Source organism: Varroa destructor, unplaced genomic scaffold (assembly GCF_002443255.2).
Source record: "Varroa destructor unplaced genomic scaffold, Vdes_3.0 BEIS01000002.1, whole genome shotgun sequence".
In the NCBI taxonomy this organism is placed as follows: Eukaryota; Metazoa; Arthropoda; class Arachnida; order Mesostigmata; family Varroidae; genus Varroa; species Varroa destructor.
In genome coordinates, this window is record NW_019211455.1 from 50,629,163 (window position 1) to 50,648,294 (window position 19,132).

At 44.6% G+C, this 19,132-nt stretch overlaps 1 protein-coding gene and 1 long non-coding RNA gene across 2 annotated transcripts in view; one reads left to right on the plus strand and one right to left on the minus strand.

The window, feature by feature from the left end:
- The window catches only part of foxo (forkhead box, sub-group O), a 99,789-nt gene extending 81,180 nt beyond the window's left edge, over positions 1-18,609 (minus strand). The window contains exon 1 of the mRNA XM_022789937.2: positions 14,941-18,609. Coding sequence (XP_022645672.1) covers positions 14,941-15,312 — 372 coding nt within the window. The 5' untranslated portion in view covers positions 15,313-18,609. The remainder of the gene's footprint in view (positions 1-14,940) is intronic.
- Positions 1,168-4,761, plus strand: LOC147757959 (uncharacterized). Its single transcript, XR_015319927.1, has 2 exons — positions 1,168-1,920; positions 2,224-4,761. It is a non-coding gene; the product is annotated as an uncharacterized LOC147757959 (long non-coding RNA).
- Positions 18,610-19,132: the final 523 nt, after the last annotated feature.

The window sequence follows — 19,132 nt, forward strand, 5'->3', positions numbered from 1 at the left end:
CATATATATGCTGAAGCAATGCACATACTCTTAAATACAGAGAACATACTTACTGAATGTTGTACTTTAGACGGTTTTTGCATTTGTCAATATTTTGTGTACCAGTAATGCCGTATGCGTGAACGCAGGAAGCTTTTTGAGATCCTACCGATATAATTGTGACATAACCTGTTTCACTTTATATACCCGTGCATACATGCGTAAAAGGTCTCGTGACTGTGCTTCTTTTATTGCAGTAAAATATACTCTGAATAATAATGGAATTCTTATAATATAGAATAAAAATAATTTGCCATCATGCTCAATGCGAGCGATAATCGCACACTTCTGCGTCCCGGTAGCTTCACTGTTCCTTGTTCAGCGACATTTTACGTATGTCTCAGTCTCGGCATCTGTGCAGAATAGTACATTTCTATGTAACTGTGTGTGTGCATGTGGACGTGACCCACCGAATAGCGTCTTCAGTCCGCTGCTTACGTTATACGAACGGAAAATGATACGCAACAAGGAATACTTGTTAGGAAAATGCATTTTGCGATTGGTAGGGTTCAGTTGTCTGGTCGACATAAGGCTTGCGCAGCAACTACATATGTCTAGACGCACAAAGTACGTGTTGTAGTTCAAAGGTATCTGACGATTACTCGCAATTGAGACTGCAGGCATTGTTGGTACACAACGGTGACGTCACCCATAAAGACGAATGGGAAGACAGTAACAAGGAAAAGGATAAGGAGAAGGAGTAGGAGACTGCCACACCTTGCAACAGTCGGTGATAACTGCTGTTGCTCAACGCAGCAGCGCTTGTCTGCTTTTTCGTTTCGTTCACCGAGATAAAAGCGTCATTGTATTAATCATAGCAGTAGCGGCCAGAAGTACAACAATGTCAACTGCAAATGACAACATCTACAAAATAACAAGCAGAACGAAGATAGGTATTATTTGTATTGTCGTCGTGCGTAGCAAGATTTCCTCGCGCTGCTAGCCGCCATCGGCGCTGTGTTTCTCTAGCGCACCGGCGTCGTATAACGCGCATGCGTACCTAGTGTAAGTGCTTAATGACTTCATCATTTCTCCCTCTTTCTCTCGGTTCCCCGGGAAGTCGTTTGACTCGCCTAAGACCGTATGGCACCCGATGCAATCAATGATGTCGCTGCGGTTACAGGGGCGAACAGCTAGAGCAGACACGTTATCATCGTTACTCGCTGCTGGTATCCCATTGGTTGTTCGCTGGTATCGAGGACAGCGGCAATGGCGGCAACATCATAAAGCCGTTTGCGTGCTCTTCTTTTTCTAGTAGGTCAGCAAGACGTGGCCTAATGCTGCACGTACAGAGATAGAGTCTCGTCTTATAGTGATGTTCGTTGAGGCGCTAGCTTTTTTACAAGAAGCAGATGCATACTTCTAGCTGGTTGTTGAGGCTAGCTAGAGGTTGACTTAACTACTGGCATTATTAATAAGCAGACTTCGAGGAGTCGGTGACCAGAAAGAATCGAAAAGAAAGGCTCTGGCCGACCAAAAGGACCTCCAATGAGTTAAGAGGATAGGAGCCAATTTAGTGAACTGAAGACCAAGCCCAGCGCGGACGGCTCATTCACAGTTCTCGTCTTGGCCGTGGCACTGTCGGCACGCGACCTGCCGGTTTAAACCGATACCCGTTATGTTAAATAACGAAGAGACCATGTGCTCAATTTAGTGTCTTGGCTGCGATACGAACCGAGAGTATTATTTAATTTAACATGATACGATAAAGTTGTAGTATGTAAAAAAAAAACATTGACGCTGGCTGGCTGGCTGGCTGGCTGGCTGGCTGGCTTTTTAAGGTTACTTAGTTTCGCTAAATAACTCTGATTTTTTTTTTCGGTGTACTATAAGGACGCGACTATCCCAACGAGCATAAACGCAACGCCCAAACCTGGAAAGGTTGTATCTGCAGTACAATTGAGCTAGCTACTAATAAGTCCGTTCTTGAAAATCCCCACAGTCATAGTCGGATAAAGAGTTCTCAATCGGCCATATTAGCAACAGTATACCAAATGGTCCTATTTATTAGTGACGATGCGACATCGAAGCGCACAGCGTTTTTACGATGATTGTCATCATCACCCCAGACAGCGTTTCGTGCACTAGAAAATGTTGACTAATCCAAAATTCTTATTGATTGCGGGGGTTGCTGCTGCTGCGATAAAGTCACTATTGTTACTGTTCTTACCGTCATCTTTACAGGTTTCATCATCAACATTATCATCAGAGGGTTTCATGATACTTCCTGCTAACTGTTTAGAACAGCCGTTGGCCTCGCGTCGTAGAGCTTTCATTGCCCCTAGTCCACTTGGCACAGCCGTACACTTACAACAAGTACGAATGATAAGTGCTCCCTAGTAGTGACGGAGTCAATAGAGGAGTCGATGTAAAGGGGGTATCACGTAAGAAATATTCCATGACGACCACGAAAGAACCACGATATCCGTGATTTACGTAACCCATGGTAACTATCCATACATTTTTATGGACGTGCTTATGGACTTCAACCTGCCGTGACGCTCTGCTACCACAATTTACTGGCAAGATTATCGATTACTCTATACGGATCATTTCACAGAGTTCAACTTGTCTGTAGGATGAAACATCACAACGGTGTCAGTAATAGTGAAATCATATCCATTCTACACATTTTGGGCTGCGTTTGTATTAGAGGATGGTAAAACCCACTTTGCTTTTGGCAGATAGGTCTAACTTAATTCGAAAGGTACACTTAGTGCTCTAATGTTAACAGGCGGCCGAAAGTGAAAAGGTGAAACTAGCACCATTTGTACCATTCGTTCTTATGAAATATTTAATCTTCACTGATTTGCAACGACTAGTAATGGTACAGAGGTTTAAGAAACGAATATATAAACATTAGAATATAAAAACAGAAGTGCCAAATTAAATAAACGTATTACAATAATAAAAAAACACTATTATCGAAGGAGAGCAGGGCGGTTCACTGATTAAGCCGTTTAGCTTAAATGGACAATTAAAAGACGATTGTCATAAAATAGCTAAAGTCTAGAAGATTCGAACTATTTTTAGAAAAAGATCTTATAGAGAATCATTGATCTGGGTCCTGGAATAGCAACTGACAGCAGAGAGTTGGTACCGGTTTGTGTTGATTCATCCTGGTGTCATTCAGATAGCATAGGCTCATACTATCGCTACTTGTCTCCCGTAATCGAGATCAAAAATAATAATGGAACAGTATTTAATACTCAAGTCAAAATAGACGTTTGTTCCGAAACAACAAGGCTCAGTGGCGAAGAGATCGTTGGAGGCAGTCCCACGAGGTGTTTAAGGCGGTCAAACGGTGCACTTTAATCAGTGAAGATGTGAGCTGTTGCTAACGAATAGACCCTGTTTTCAGCCCCAAGACAAAGTCGTTTTTCTACAACGTCTGTAAGACTGTGTAATAAAATTTTTGTTGAAAGCGAGCCGCGGTTTTTATACGTTGAACATGATGCTGAAGACATGATGCTGAGAAGACTACACCTCTGTTTAACAGTTGGTAGCTCGTAATCCTTATATAACTCATTCTGAATAGCTTGAAGCGCAGTGGCTGTAGTAGTTTTTTTTTTTGACACGCATTTGCGCGGCCACACGTGCCCAAATTGAGATAAAGTGCATGACAATGAAGGGGCAAATATCATCGTATTATCAAGTATGTCCAACAATTAATCAAGAGAAAACGAACCTTCGAGGTGTCTGTTCGAGGCTGTATTATGCACTCGAAAAAACAGAAATTGAATCTGCTAACTATTTATTAGACATGTATGCAAAGTTTTTTTTTTTTAATGGAAACTACAACTTCTCTGCTCTAATAATGGCGCAATGGAGTTTGCTCGAAAACAAAGCTCGCCTAGTCTTTCCACAAGCAGCCTTGTCTTTAGAACTTCTTTAATCTTCAGTTAATCAACATTTTCTTAAAAGTCGGAAGTAAGCAATATCTATGTATGTGTATGTATATCCGTATCATGGCAATACCTAATATTCATCCAATGCTCGTACATGGAAACTAGTTGTACGGAGAATGAAACAGGGTACACGATTGCATGTCGTTCGTTGAGCCAAGAAGGTCACATAAGATCCTACAGGGTTCGTAGGAAGGTAAGAACAATGTTGACTGACGTGAACGGATTCAGCTAGCCCAAAATACCGCTTCACACTGGTGCAATCGTCTATCTCGCTATGGTCACTAGTTCATGGAACGACATATCATAACCATTACCACAGGATGAAGATTAACGTCTGGACCCCAGCTGGAATGATTACAGATGGGAGCTGATGAATTCACAATGAAATAAATCTATGGCCTATGCGCTCGCACACATAGACAAACACACGTACTGTCCTACAAGGCTTCCAATAATAATAATAGAAGGGACGTGCTCGGTCTGAAATAAGCAAATTCAGTATTGGTAAATGGCATCCTCTTTGATATCTGTGCATATCTATATGATTTATCCATTACTCGTCAATTAGAACACTTGAAAGAACATCACCGTTTGCTCTCTATGTAACTGTTCTATTTGATATAAATGGTAGGTCAGTGAAGAGGGCATGGAGATGTTATGGTTTGACTGGTGTATTTAATTCCCCGTTTAATAGGCTGTGTTCTACCAAATCATGGACACTGCTTATTGTCAACACCTCCGTGGGGAGCTCCTTGGTAATAACGCGTTAAATAGAATAAAAAAGGCAACCTCGGGTGCCATTTAGTGGTATGTTTTTTGCTAGTTCTATTTCTCAATTTCGCATCCGTATTGCAGACCAGTCACTTACTCATTGCCAGTTTAGATTAGGTAGCTTGCTGTTGTAAGACAAGGTGATATTGCCTGTCGTCCGCAACGAAGTAAGTCCTGTTTTCTTTGTTCTCTTACAAAAATAATTATGTCAAAGGACTGTAGGAGCAAGCCAGCAGGCGACGCCGGCAGTAGCGACGGTGATGGTGATGACGGTCGCGATGGCTGCGGGACGGGACGGAAACAACCTTAAAGGCTAGGTCTTAAGATCCATGGATGTCGATAATCTTCTTAACTAACTGCCGGCTCGTCGTAGTGCTGCAGAACTTATTTTTTTTTTTACTGTTTTTTTTTATAAGGTTAAAACAGATGGAGGTGCAGAACCCGCGATTAGTTACAGGCATTCCTGAATGATGAGCTTGCGTTTTTAGCATGCGTATTGAAGGACACCCCACAGCCAATTCAGAAGCAGCAATTAGAGAACTTTTCATTTTTCAGCCACGCCTAGAATAGCAGATTTACTAACGAGGACGTCTATTAGGTCGGGAGATCAGCAGCTTTGCACACAGTGATAGCCCTACGTAGAACTGAACTATAACAGAGCTTTACATACTAGGCGAGATATATTTAAAAAAGGAAAATAAGATTAATTAAGAAGTCAACAAAGCCCAAAGGACCTATAACGAAATGCACAATGATCATGAATGTAACCAGCTACATGTGGAATTTATAACATGTAAGAATAATATCCTTTTGGCTAATGTGCAACCCAAGTGAGTAAGTTCTATGCCTTGATCACGGTAATAGAAATTCGCGGTTTACTTTGTGTTCATGATGTACGCGCAGCAAAAGACAACATTTGGCCTGCCAGTAGTTCCTCTTCTATGTTACTGTGTCTGACTGTGCGTCACTGCGAACTGCGTATATATAGCCGAACTGTTTTCATCCTCTTAGCGTTACATAGCCAACGCGCGACGACTACCGTCACCACTAAGGAGAAAGGCTTATTTTCAAAGCGTTTTAACCATTCGCGTTAGCACCAAATAACCACTGCTCAGGCTATAAAGGATCACGTCGTTTCGTCGGCGCGTGCGCCCATTGAACAACTACCTAGACCTGTCATAGTATTAGATCGTTTATTGCCTAACCGTAGTACAAAAGGAGCCCTTTCTGTTGTACACAACGTACGATTTTCCGCGTGTAAACACCAAGCAAAGAGCAGAATCTTAGTGGCTCGGCTGATCCTGAGTCATGGTCGAGATGGCTCATTTCAGCTCATAGCAACAGCCGCGTGAAGCAAAGCTGGCCGCTGTTAACATGGGTCTAATAATTTCTCAGCCTGGGTTAGGACACCTTCGGACTATGAATGCCGAGTTGCACGTAAACGGTGCGCTCTCATAGTAGTCAAAAGAGACAGCCCTCAGAGGTTGCCAACAGAAGATGGAGAATCACCGTTGCAACTGCCTTGGCTGTGTCACTATGGTTATCACCGCTTTTAGCCTTAGTTTCTATCACCAATAGCGATTACATACCGTCTTTGCAAAGAGATTTTCATTGTGAATTTATGCTTTTTTAGCTTGCGTAAGTGTCGCCACATTGGACATTGTTTACAGAATATAGATTTCATTTATCTAAGGTTATCCACGAGGTAAAACTAACCTCGGGCTCAATCGTAGCGTATGTACAGTGCCGTATTACCGATTTTGATTGCAGTTCCAACTAATAACTATTAACGATGATCAGCAATAAAAGTCAGGTTGTATTTAGCCCTGTAAATGAAAGCCATAGACGAAAATCAGTATGCGGACACACTTTTAATATTCACTATAAAAATAAGTAAAAGAAAATTTTGCCTTTCAGGTAATATTTTTAGAGTTTATGGTCAGGTCACAACGCAACTGATATTGGTGCTATTGTCGAGGACTACTGGCCGTTGGCGCCCCGATAGCAGTCGGCCATGTGAAGGTAGCGCTTGAGCTAGACGTCGGCGTAGTAATTCCTGTTTCCCAGTCTACTGACCCCGATGATAGATAAGATTTCTTCAGACGACGCAAGCAAGATTACGGAGTTACACTCAATAGGCCAATACTGAAGTGAAAGTGACGTAGGACGAGTGCAGCTTATTTTGTACGTCAATCGACAACTGAGTACTAAAAAAAACGGAGAAAGGCGACTGCCCTTTGGAGAAACCTGTTGGATCTTGGTTTCCTGCCAGATATCTTTACCACTCTTTCTGCTTTTGTTGTTGTTGCCGCTTCTCGAATGTTGTTTGTTTACGAACTAGTAAACAGATACGTCACCTCTGTCTAGGGTCTATGGGTACGTTCACGACGTGGCGGGACGTCAGTCGAATCTCGATCCATCGAGATTAAACTTGCGTAGAGTCTTTCACTGTGACTCAGCCGACCTCATGTAGTAATCGACTATCTGAAAAAAGTTTCGAAATAATACACAGTCAAACGTACAAAAGTACACCTGGGAGAAAACGGGGTGCGTGTGTGTGGCCATTGAAAATAGCGAGATTTTTTCTTAGTGCTGCCTGTCGAGACACGGTGTTTTTATCCCAAGCGGACCAATTCACATGGCTTTTTTTTAACTTAGGCATAACGAACAAAGCAAATGAACCACAGCATGCTACACTATCGATGCCTACATAACATGTCCTTAAGATAAGTAAGTTCTAACCGTATACTGTCAAATCACCCTATGTATTATACAATAGATTTGCCGAATCCATCACTTAATCCTCAACAATAGGTTCAATCGTCTGGACGTTTCACAATTTTTAAGAGGGAAATTGATAGCAGCGCAAGCAGTTAAATGAAATCGACACACATTATGTTCTACTTGAGTTTAAAAGACAGCTTTTTTCCTTAACAATCGCCTGTTTCCCATTAACATGCCGGTTTAAGAGCTGCGTGGGAATCGTATTCTGTTCGCAGTGGCAGCAGTAATAAGATATGACGGTCAGGCAGTTCGGTAACCAGTACGAGCGAATGCTGTCTCGGTCAGCGTACGAGTTTTTCTCGAGCGACTGGACGCTGTTAGGAGGCTTTCATTTAGCTGCCGCGAAAACCCGTAGCATGATATACGCGAATAGCTGCTACTGTTAACCGAGAAAACGGGATAAAAGATTAGAGCAAGCGGTAATCAATTTTTTTTCCCATTTTACATAAGGTCATAATAAGTGTGCCAAATACTGGTGTAACCCAATCCTAATGAATACGCCTTCGATTCAAATGTGACGGAGCTTTCATTTGCTGATGCCAAGCTCACCACTTGATTATTTTATAGACGTTTCCCTATAACTTCCCATTGTTCTCTTTTAGCTAGTAAAACTCGACGATGTTGTTGGTCTTCCGAACCGAACGTTGCCTAGGAACAGTTATGTCTGTTTTGAACCCATATTTTATCCAAGTAATTGTAAGTTGTGTCGCTGGATCGGCCTGAAACTCTCTGAACTATTGTCCTTATATTTCTGCTACATGTTCACGCTTTCGATCGCTATTTAGCATGAGCTTTCTTCAGTCAAAAGCTAATATTAATCCACTCGTTGACGCTACACTCTGGAAAAAAACAAGTCATGACCGGCTTAAAGAGTGTATATATTTTTTGTATTTCTTTTGTTATGTTATGTATGTTGAACTCATGAAAATATAGCCATCGTGCAATAAAATTTACTTCAATGATACCTTATAATAGCCCCATACGGGCTGCTTTACTTTGCGTATACACAAAAAGCCCCACTAGCACGTAATAACAGTCCGATTACAGGTAATAGACAGCTTTACGCTAGGAGAAGCGTAGAGTCGTTATAAGCCCAGAAAATTTTGAAGAAGGTCAATCACAAACCCTACTAATTGACCGGGTCAGACGCTCAAAGCGGAAGCAACGACACAGGTAAGTCGAGGTACGGTTATTTTTGACTGTATCGAAGAAACACCAGCGTATTTCATTCTGATGGCGGCTGTCGATGTCTGAGTTCGGCATTTCCCTCAGTCTCAACGGTAACGCCACAATGGTTACTCATTCACTACAATTCCGAGGCACATATACGCATCAAAGTCCTGAGTCCTTAGTCTCCATCACTTCGGCACGAGCTCCATCGTATAATTGTACTTTTTCAGCCAGTTTCATAAACTGTCAGGCTGTTGTTGACGCTATATTTATACGTGAGGAACTATTTGCTATTTCCCATACGTTTGCAGCTAGACGTGTACGCGCGTTGGAATATCCCAAGATATTCTATCGTTTCTGTGTTATAATTTATCGATGTCCATATTAGTGAGTTCATTGTGTTCATTTGAGTCTTACAAATCAAAACCACTAGAGGATGATCTCAAGCATAAACGGAATATCGTGTTCATACAGCGTGTTCAGGCCCTGTACAACAGTCGATCTGTCGATCATACACGTTACAGTTTATTCTTCTAAGCGTATATATATATATATATATATACACGCTTGATTAAGTAAAATGTTCAACGTATAAGCAGATCGTGTTGTCGCGGTTTTGGAATTGCTATAAAGTTGGCATAGAGAAGCAAACGTTTTAATTTTTTTTTTTCTAATATTTATACAAAGTCAGTAGCCGAATCCTGAAGCGTAGCTATTCCTCGCTCGCATACCTATGTAACTTATGGATTTCGATAGAACTTCATTAGCCGTAAGCAAATTCCTGTTATTTAAAAAGAGTTACAACGCTATCACTTTCAACATCACCAGACTGTAATTTTCTATAGGCGGTCAACAATGTCAGTGTGTCAACGACTGCTGAGCATTCTTCGCCAAAATTCTATCAAATAAACCACTGATACCTCGACTACAGTTTTACCCCCCTAAAATGGTCGCAACACGTAATTTCTTTTATATATTTTTACAACTGACTACCGTAATTCGCTCGTCCTCCATAAGTAGACCTCATTAATAGAAGACGATAGAAGCATTAAATCAACGATAACACGTGAGAGCCTATTGTCAGTGCCTTTTGTTGCCCACTAACTCAACATAGAGATATTAACTATAGAACCAAACACAAACGCTCGCTTTATTATTATCTAAAATGATTGCTTTTGTGGATCTCGAAACAGCCATAGGCGGTTGACGAAGCCACCGGAATTGTGCGATATGAATTTGCGTTTTACCAGATTCGATCTGACGGATCACTCTGTTGCCCCTTTCAGACCTACAGATAACTGTATATATGCTACCACAAGGCGGTTTTTACTAGCTATTAAAACAATAACTTTATAGTTCGCTCGCGTCAGGGAAAGTGTCCGACTAAATCGTGTTTTTAGACTGACCGATTCAATGTTTGATCGCATACACTTACGCAGACAGACATACGTCCTATAAAAATATCGTTGAGGAAAGCTCGGAACGCTACAGAGCGGAATAAATTATGCTGTGGGATGCGGAAACAGTACTGCATCAATAGTATGGGACAGATAGCCAACTACCACGGCAATGAGCTGAGAGGGTATTTCACTCGTGGGGGGGAGTGGGGGATACACACTGCAATTGTTTTACTGCTCGAATCTCCAACGGGCGACTGAATATGACGATTACACATTGGATAAGCTTGGCTCCACTTTTGGGAACCTATTATATACATATATTAAAGACAAACTGTCTTTCGAGAGACGGTGGAGTGATGACTCATTCTGATTCTTTGCAAGCACTGCCGAAATACATTGTAGTTAGCGGTTTAATATAATTCATGATTTTATGGAATAAATGAACTTTAGAGAAAAGTCGACTGGTCTCAATTCAAGTAAATGCTACTTTTCAAAATTGCAACAAAAAAAAAAAACCCAAAATAGCGTATCAGCCCAATGACTGTAAACCGCATTTTTTTTTCTAAAACATTCAGTTGCTAAGGCAATCGCAATTTTCGGGTAATGCCATTACCATAACAGCAAACTCGATTAGGGAAAATGCTATAATTAATAATGCTGAAAACAGAAAAAAAACTATAAGTATATTGTCAGTAAAAGGAACTGCAATGACAACTGATCAACACAATGTAAACCTGATACTATGTTTAAAACCATGCCTCATCGTATACATTTCTGATATAATCTATTTATCGCGTAGGATACGTGTTCGAGCAACAGCGTCCTATTATCATTGACGATACGAGAAATTATCAGAAAGCTGTATCATTTCTTTTCCCAGTCGCAATCTAGCGCGACTCGCGACCCGGCGACCCCCAGGGCAACAACGGCGATCATTTATCGCCATTACGTGTTCCGTATCCCTCTACTAGGCTACATTCCTTTAACCGGCGTCAACAGCTTGATGACGGTTCGGTGTCTGCCTGTGCATCCATCATCTGTGCACCTGTGGCACAGTTAACCACGACGACCAATAACGAGAGTAGCGGTAGGAGCTGCTGGTATTGCTACTGAGGCAACAGTAGCGTTGCTATTCGACGATTGCGTGGTCGATCCGTCCGTCGGTTAGCCATCTTGGTACGTCGAACTGCAACATACAGCGCGAAAGGCGCTGGGCGACTGACTGGCTGCTGACTAGCAGGCCGTCTCTAACCTAGCACTACCATTAGCATCGCTATTACGAGTACGATACGTAGCAACGACGCGCGCCCCCTCGCCGGCAAGCAATAGCCACTAAGCAGCAACTCCGAACTACCGACGGCCGAAGCAGCAGCAGCAGCAGCAGTTCCAATGACGGAAGGCGTAACAGGCAAGACGGCAAGAAAGACAAGAAGACGACAGCAGTGAGAGAACAGGCATCGACAGACGGACACATACATATATACTAGCATACGAAAATGGAGCACACCGTCGGCTGAATGCTGGGAAAAACTTTCGAGCCAATGGTGAAAGCGGACCGAATCCTTAAGATCGCACGTGGCAGCGTAGCTCCGCGTGCTGTACACAACAGCACCGCTGACCGACAGCACAAAGGATAGCAAAAGAGCACTGGCGTAGCCGTTTGCATGTGACTGTGTATGCGTAGATGCTGAATTGTACGTATTGAATGTACGTGCCCGTAGCTGTAGGCACTTCTGCTAAAGTTCTTGCACTCCCCCTTTTCCTCACCCAGACAAAACCTACTGGATGAGCGCAATTGTTGGCGCCCTTCCTGAGAACTGCGGAGAATGTTATACATATAATAGCTCCTGCAGTAGGCTCTTAAGTTTCCATCGTTAAACGGAAGAAGAGCTACATATTTATCGTAGGGTGACTACAATTGGCCGTTGTTAACGAAAGTTCACATCCGCGCAGAAAGAGTATACGCGCACAATTCCTTGCAACAATCACGCAAGCATCATCGGCAGCCACCGTCGTCACCGTTGCTGCGGCCAAAAACCAGATGGTCTCGGCCGTTACCACTACTGCTACTACCCGTCGAATGAGAGCTGACGACTGCAGCGGCCGATCCTCAGCGCTTGGCAACTTGCCATTTATCTATATCCGTTTGGATATGTGTACTTCTCCCCGTGTGGCTCATGCATATGCGCCGTCGTCTATCTCATTGATGCGTCTGATAGGGAATCAAGAACAGTAGACGGTCGTAGTGGGACAATGTGAGGCCAGCCTGCTCGCTCAAGCTGAGCCGTCGAAATTGACGCTGCTTACTTACCAACTCGCTAACTGACGTTAGAATCGATATATATATTTATATAGGTATATACATAGAGACACTACAGTGATACTGCAGTTTTAAAATTGTCAAAGATTTCAAAAAAGTCAATTGTCTAGGAAACGATGGCGCCATAGCCTGCTCACCAAGGTAACTGCTACGTTATCGAAACCATATCACGGTATGGGCTGCAACTACGGGTTATGATAATTGCGGGATAATAGTCAGTGATAACACAATCATAATTGGGTAAACTAGAACTTTAAACCTATATCACTATGATCTTCGTACGAACAGTTTAAAAAGTGTCAAGTGGTACGCACTAATAACGTTTCCAGCAACTATTAAAGTAGTCGTAATAATTATACGCGATTCTGTTGCCCTTGACTATAGGCGGACGTAACAGTTGTTTATGCTTGTGACGACAGCTTTGGGCTTTGTTGCCGGCTAAATAACATGAAAAATTGCCGCCAAAACAGAGAGGGAAAGCTTTTATTTTTTGAGGTTTGTTTTTTGTTATCTTCGTCTCCCGTTTTCATGCTGTAAATCGCTAACCAGATCGTTTTTTAGTTATTCAGTCCCATTGAGACGCTCGGTGACAACGTTGAAATGCTGCGAGGAGAACTAATGGCAGCAAATCCATGTCCTAAGTGACTGAGTGGAAAAACAGCGAGGAACGAAGGAGGGCGCAGGTGGCAATGTGCGTGCATCATAATCGATAAATATGAAATGCCAACACGCAACGTTGGTGACCAACAATAACAACCCATTATAGCATTATCACTATTTGGGCATTACTATTTGCATAACTGAGAGGGTGATAACTTAGAGAGAAAGCAATTGACTGGAAAAGCCTGCCATCGGCCAGTGCTCAAAGGGCGTTATCAGGGGTTATTACGGGAAACGAACCTGCCGCTGCTGAATCTTTACGCTTTAGAAGAACTCAATATTACATACTAAGGTCCTCCATTTGATCAAGTTCTATTGTTTTATCGATCTGAGACTATACATAGACACATGGCTCTTTAGAATGTGGATGAAAGGAGAGTTGAAAAGGTCAAAAGTTGTGAAATGTCAAAAAGAACCCATAGATTAATGAACGCTAAGCTAGGCCAACACAAAGTCACTAAAACTATTCAGTTGAAATAAACACATTATGGGCTAGTTGCTATTTCTATTCACTAGCATCGAGTATTTCTATTCGGCTGATCTCGAATGAAAGTCTTGGTTCTTTACTAGTTTGTAATTATGTACCGGCAACTATCGCCTATTGCTAATCCAAGGCGATGTCCTTAACGGGTCTCTAGGAAACCCCTCGGCTCAACTAAGTATTAGATGAAACTGGAGATATCTCCAAACCTGAATCCCGTTGGCCCATACGCATTATGCCATAAACGAGAAATATTATCTAGGATACCTTAGATACAATCGCTATCCGCTGTTTTTGAGATTACGTCACAGACACTGTACTGCAAAGCCTGACACTTTGCCAACAACAACAATAAGGCAATATCTTCATTAGAAGGTTATCCCAATATATCCTATGAGATGTTGCCGTCCTACCTACCCATTGCAATGGCTACCAATTGGTGTGCAAACAGGCACGCCAGCTGGGTGGTACAAATGGCCAGCACACCTATCTACTAGTACCTACCTAACTCTGCCTAGCTCATCGATCATGGTTATCGATGTAGACCGAATTAATTTTTCTGAAACTAAAAGTTACTAGCGCAAAGAGGACAAAGAAAGCGCAAGTTTGCTATTAAACATGCTACAAACATGCCAAAGGACACCTCAATTGGCCTATGCTAGCAGTGTTGAAACAATTACTCGTATGGTTTGCATAAATCTGGCCTAGAATTGAATGAAGAAAGCAATTTTGAAAAACTGCTTGCTCAATAACAACACACGGTATTTCTTTCACGGAAGGTACCCCACGCATCTAAATTACCTAAGCACAAACAATTTAAGCGCCTATAGTAAATAAAGCCAGATGGACCTTAATTAGCGCCCCGTTCACAGCCCTAGTATGCATAGTCTGCTGAACAGTTATCGCGTTACATATAGAGCTGCTCGCCATCTGCGATCACAACGAGGCTCATGTTAATAATCGATGCTAGGCTGCCAGCTACCCACCTATAAACGTAACACATCTACGGCAAAGATATTGTATGGCACAACTTTGTTTTATTGCTTTATAAGCGCATTGTATGACGAGACATCAGCCTCATGTGTCTTCATAATAATAACGATAATATACGGCACCTAAATATGGACTCTCTAATGCTTTGTTTCTGAGGCTATATCTTAGTAAGAACAGATTTTTGACTGAATTGCCAGCGTGTGCAAGAGGTCTGAATTCTGACGGTGACCACTCATTGCGACTGAGGCTTCGGTTCGGAACCTGACCCGTTCGCTAGTCATATTCAAAGTATTCCTTTTATCTTCATATATAACCTTTTATACGACGATATTGCTAGGTATAGATTTGTTGAAGTGTCGCTCAAATACTCTACGTACAAAAAATTTCAGCGGCTTTTTGGGCTGATTAACATACCTTCCATCCGGCGGAGCTGTTGGAATCCCCTTTATCGTTGAAGTATGATACATTTTGCACCATCCAGTCGTAGATTTGCGACAGCGTGAGACGTTTGTCGGGTGTTGACGTAATGGCCTGGGTAATTAAGTCCGCGTAGCTCATATTGCCCCAGGCATTACGCCGCGATTGCGTCTTCTTCGGCGCAGGTCCCGATGCCCCACCGGCATGGCTGCTGTCCTGGGCATCACTGCTCTTGCCATCCAGATTGGCGTCATCTTTGTCGACAAAGTCGTCCGGCCTTGGCAGGGGCCACGTGTTTGAACGGGCCCGCTGTTGTGGCTCGAACGTACCGAGGCCTGAGTCCAGACCAAGTTCAGAGAGTTGATCCATTACCGCGCTGGTCACTTCCGCTGTTATCGTAAGCTAGGCAGTGCCACAACCGTCACGAATAGCTTTCTTTAGCCTATTTAATCGTTCAATTGGTTATCTTTTTCTCCAACAACTTTTAATTTTTCACTACTTCTAGCTTACAACTTTCTCGGCACCTTCAAAGCGATTTTGTTGAATCAACGCCGTCGTTGTGGTTTACGTCGCAACGAGTATAGCTAGTCCAAAAAAGCTCAAAGCAATAGCAATATTTTCAATCCCCGCCTTTCTTCTTCCTATATTATACTGTTGTTATTATCACAGGCCGATAGATGTTAGTGTCAGTAATAATCCCTATTGACTCACTTGGCTTGCACTTCTTGCCGATCTCTCCTTGGCTTCTGAACCATACGCCGATGACGCTGCGGTTGCTACAGCCGCCGCTACTACTACTACTACTACTACTACCGCTGCTGCGGAGGGCAGTAGCAGCAATTTGAGTCCTTGCCGCGTTGTCCTGGCTGACCTAATATGTGCCGCTCACTCTGCACTCATGAGCCACGACCCACCTGTGTTGGGGGTTGCTGGCATTGGCACTTGTAGGTCCAGCAGCGGCGAAGGCAAACGATAAGTTCAAGACGTGCGAGGTCACTTAATCGACAACGACAGGGTTATTCGCTTGTATTTACCATTAACTCAACGCGCACTACATAACAACCGAACTAATAACGCTAGAGCTATTCCTTGTTGTTGTCGGTGTCGTCGTTATCGCCGTCGTCGTGAGTACCACCTCGAATGGTGCTTCCGAAGAAGACGACGATGAGGGCCAGCTCGTGGAAAGTGGCTCCCGAACGCTGACAAAGACACCGAAGACAATAATAGATCAATCGAGGTTGCGCAGGTTTCCCTTATAACCTCATCTCAGTAGTGAGCGGCGCGAAGATGTTGCTTTGGCAGGTAGTGATGGCCTTCGACAGCGACGAGCGGCACCGGTACAACGAAAGGGATATTCCGTATGTGAGGCGAAAAGAGATGGCTTTTTTCCTGCTTAGCCCTTTCAGCAGCCTCGTTTCTTTCCTCCGCACTGACTGATGGACGTTACCGGATTTCGGAGTAACGACTGCGCTGCACTCCCGCCTCGACTTCACAGCGGGCGCGCAGAGCAGCGCGGACAACGGCGAGGACGATCACGATGGCACAGATCACTTACTCTATGTACATGTATAGCTCTTCACCTGCAGCAAACTTCTCTTCGCAATAGTATTACTATAGCAAAGATTGGGCTGGTCTCTTAGTCGATTGGCTGTCCTTGTGGGGTAAGCCGGCACACGGCACCGCAAAATACTCCGGTAACGTGTTGTTTGAGGAGAGAACGCCAGCCGCTGCTATTTGATATCTGGCCTCGGCTTGGGGCGGCCGTGGCGGTGACGGCTGCGGCGGCGCCAGCGGCGGCGTTGCCAGCGGCCACACCGACGCCACTCCGGAGCAGCACTGCGCGTACAACAAGTGGTTGTGGCTCCTCCGTTCGACGCGCCACCTGATGACTCCTACGAGTGAGCAGCAGCAGCAACAGCAACAGCAGCAGTAGGAGCAGCGCGCTGTGCGCCGTCGACGTCGTAGTTCAGCAGCGCCTAAAACGACATCGGCCGGATGGTACTAGCGCTGAAGCTGACGTGCTGTGACGGCTTCTCTGGATCTCCTTCAGGGTCGCCCCGGCCTGGTCTGGTCCGGTCCGCTGCTGCTGCTGCTGCCGCCGCCACCGCCGCTACAGAAGCAGCAATGTGTGCGCTCCCTTCTCTAATGCAACGCGCCTTTCTCTCGTCGAAAGTGAACAGGTATTTATGGCCGGCGGCACATACACGCATAGAGACGCACATGCGGGCACAGGCGTCAGTGGACTGACAGATCATGGACTGATGCAGCGCATTTACTGCTGGTTCACTTGTTGGCCTCAACTATCGTCGCCATCATTGACCTCAGCACGAATTGAGTCTCTGCGAAAAATGCTATAACGTTGCCTTGCACTTTTCTCTATTAAGTTGCCCTTCGGTGTCTGGCGTTTTCGTACCGGCAATAGTAATAGGCATCACTTGTAATTGCAGGACACCTTATTCCTGTCGCATACTGGATCATTACACAATCGAAGCTGTTGTGGCCAAACAGGTAGCTGTTGTCGCCGTGGTTGTCGTTGAAGGAAGTTACGCGTAATGTCACCTGCGGATAACTCCGCAGCGCGCTCACGAGCAATTTGCCCTCTCAACGGCGGCGGCGACGACGAAGTATGACGCACAATTGCCACGGACAGAGGCACGCTCTTACCAACCACACTATACACAGAATTAAATAATAATGCAATCAACTACAGTAACCATGGATATATCTATACTTCACTAGACGCGAAGCACCGTATCCTTTAGTTCACCGAGTCAGCGACGTCACGCGGCTAGACATTTGTCGTTTCACTAACGACTTCGCAACAGCGTGCTTTTGCTGAAACAAGTTCACACGAATACATACAAATCGTCGACTGCTGCTCTACTTGGTTGGAGTTTCTACGTGTCGTTTGCTGATTCCGTCTTTCGATATGGGTGTTGCCTCCTTGAAACGCTGCTCCTTCAAGCTCAGCTCAACCGCAGGTGTTTCTAAAGCGCGATTTGTTCTCCTCGAGTTTTACATAAATATCTGTATGCTCACAGTCCTCCAGCTAACACGAGTATGTATGTGATTTACAGGAAGAGGTGGCACCACGCGTGCTCGCTCACTAACTAACTCACGGTCACAGTCGCACGAACCTTTTCTCTTCGCCTTCTGTTAACAGTTGATCAGGTAGAGTTTTCTGTACTGATGTCGCTTGCCCTCGTTGCGTGGTCGGCCAATTACTTCGTTTGGCGTCCTCAGCAAAATTCAGCTTCGTCGCACAGCTTTCGTTCGACAGCGGAGTGAACTGGAGAAGGACAGTTCAGATCAACTGAACTTATCCTACTTCTGTGTGCGTCGCTAGTTTTTTCTCCGTTTATTTCTCAGCGATTCATGCATGTCAACAGTATTGCAACTGTCTGCCTCTACCAGCTATACAACAGTTCTCAGATCAGTACAGCGCAGTAGACAACCGTCGGTCTACGGCGAGACTTCTTGCCAAACAACATGAGAAGACAAGCAGCCTCCAGCGTCCTCTGCTTTCTTTACCCTTCTTTTGCGCCTCTTTGCCGCCGCCGCCGCGGCCGGAGCAGCAGCGGTTCTTGTAGTCGTTCAAATAGTGGGAGTGGCTGGTGCCGCCTGCTTGCACCAGCGCTCGCTCAACCGCTCGCCTGCCTCGCTACTAGTCGCCTCGTCCGTCCAGTCTGTGACACTTCCCTTCTCCGCTATTTCGAGCAGCTCTATAGAGGCTGCTGCCACCGCCGCCGCTGATGATGATGATGGCGACGGCTGCTGCCAGCTACTTTCCTCTCACTTGCGCCTGTCGCGCCGCTGGCGCTTTTGCCCTAACAGAGAGCACGCTCCTCGCATATGTCTGTATCGTTGCACATGCACTTGTCGCTCAGCCGGTGGCTCGGAGCTCAGTTACTGCCTGCCTAACTTCCATCGGCGTATGCCGTCTTTTACCATCTGTGCTATATGCAGCTTGTGGCCAGCAGCAGCAGCAGCAGCAGCAGCAGCACGTACCAACCACGGCAAACTAACAGCGCCAGCGGCCACCGTCGCTACTGCTACACTTAGCCCTGCGCGACCCTCGCCTTCGGTGCCAGCCACTCGCCACTGCCTCGTTTCACAGGCGCGCCAGCAGCGGCGGCGGCGGCGGCCGTGTTGTTGATCGCCGGCGGAGCGAAGGCTAAGGGCCGCTCTG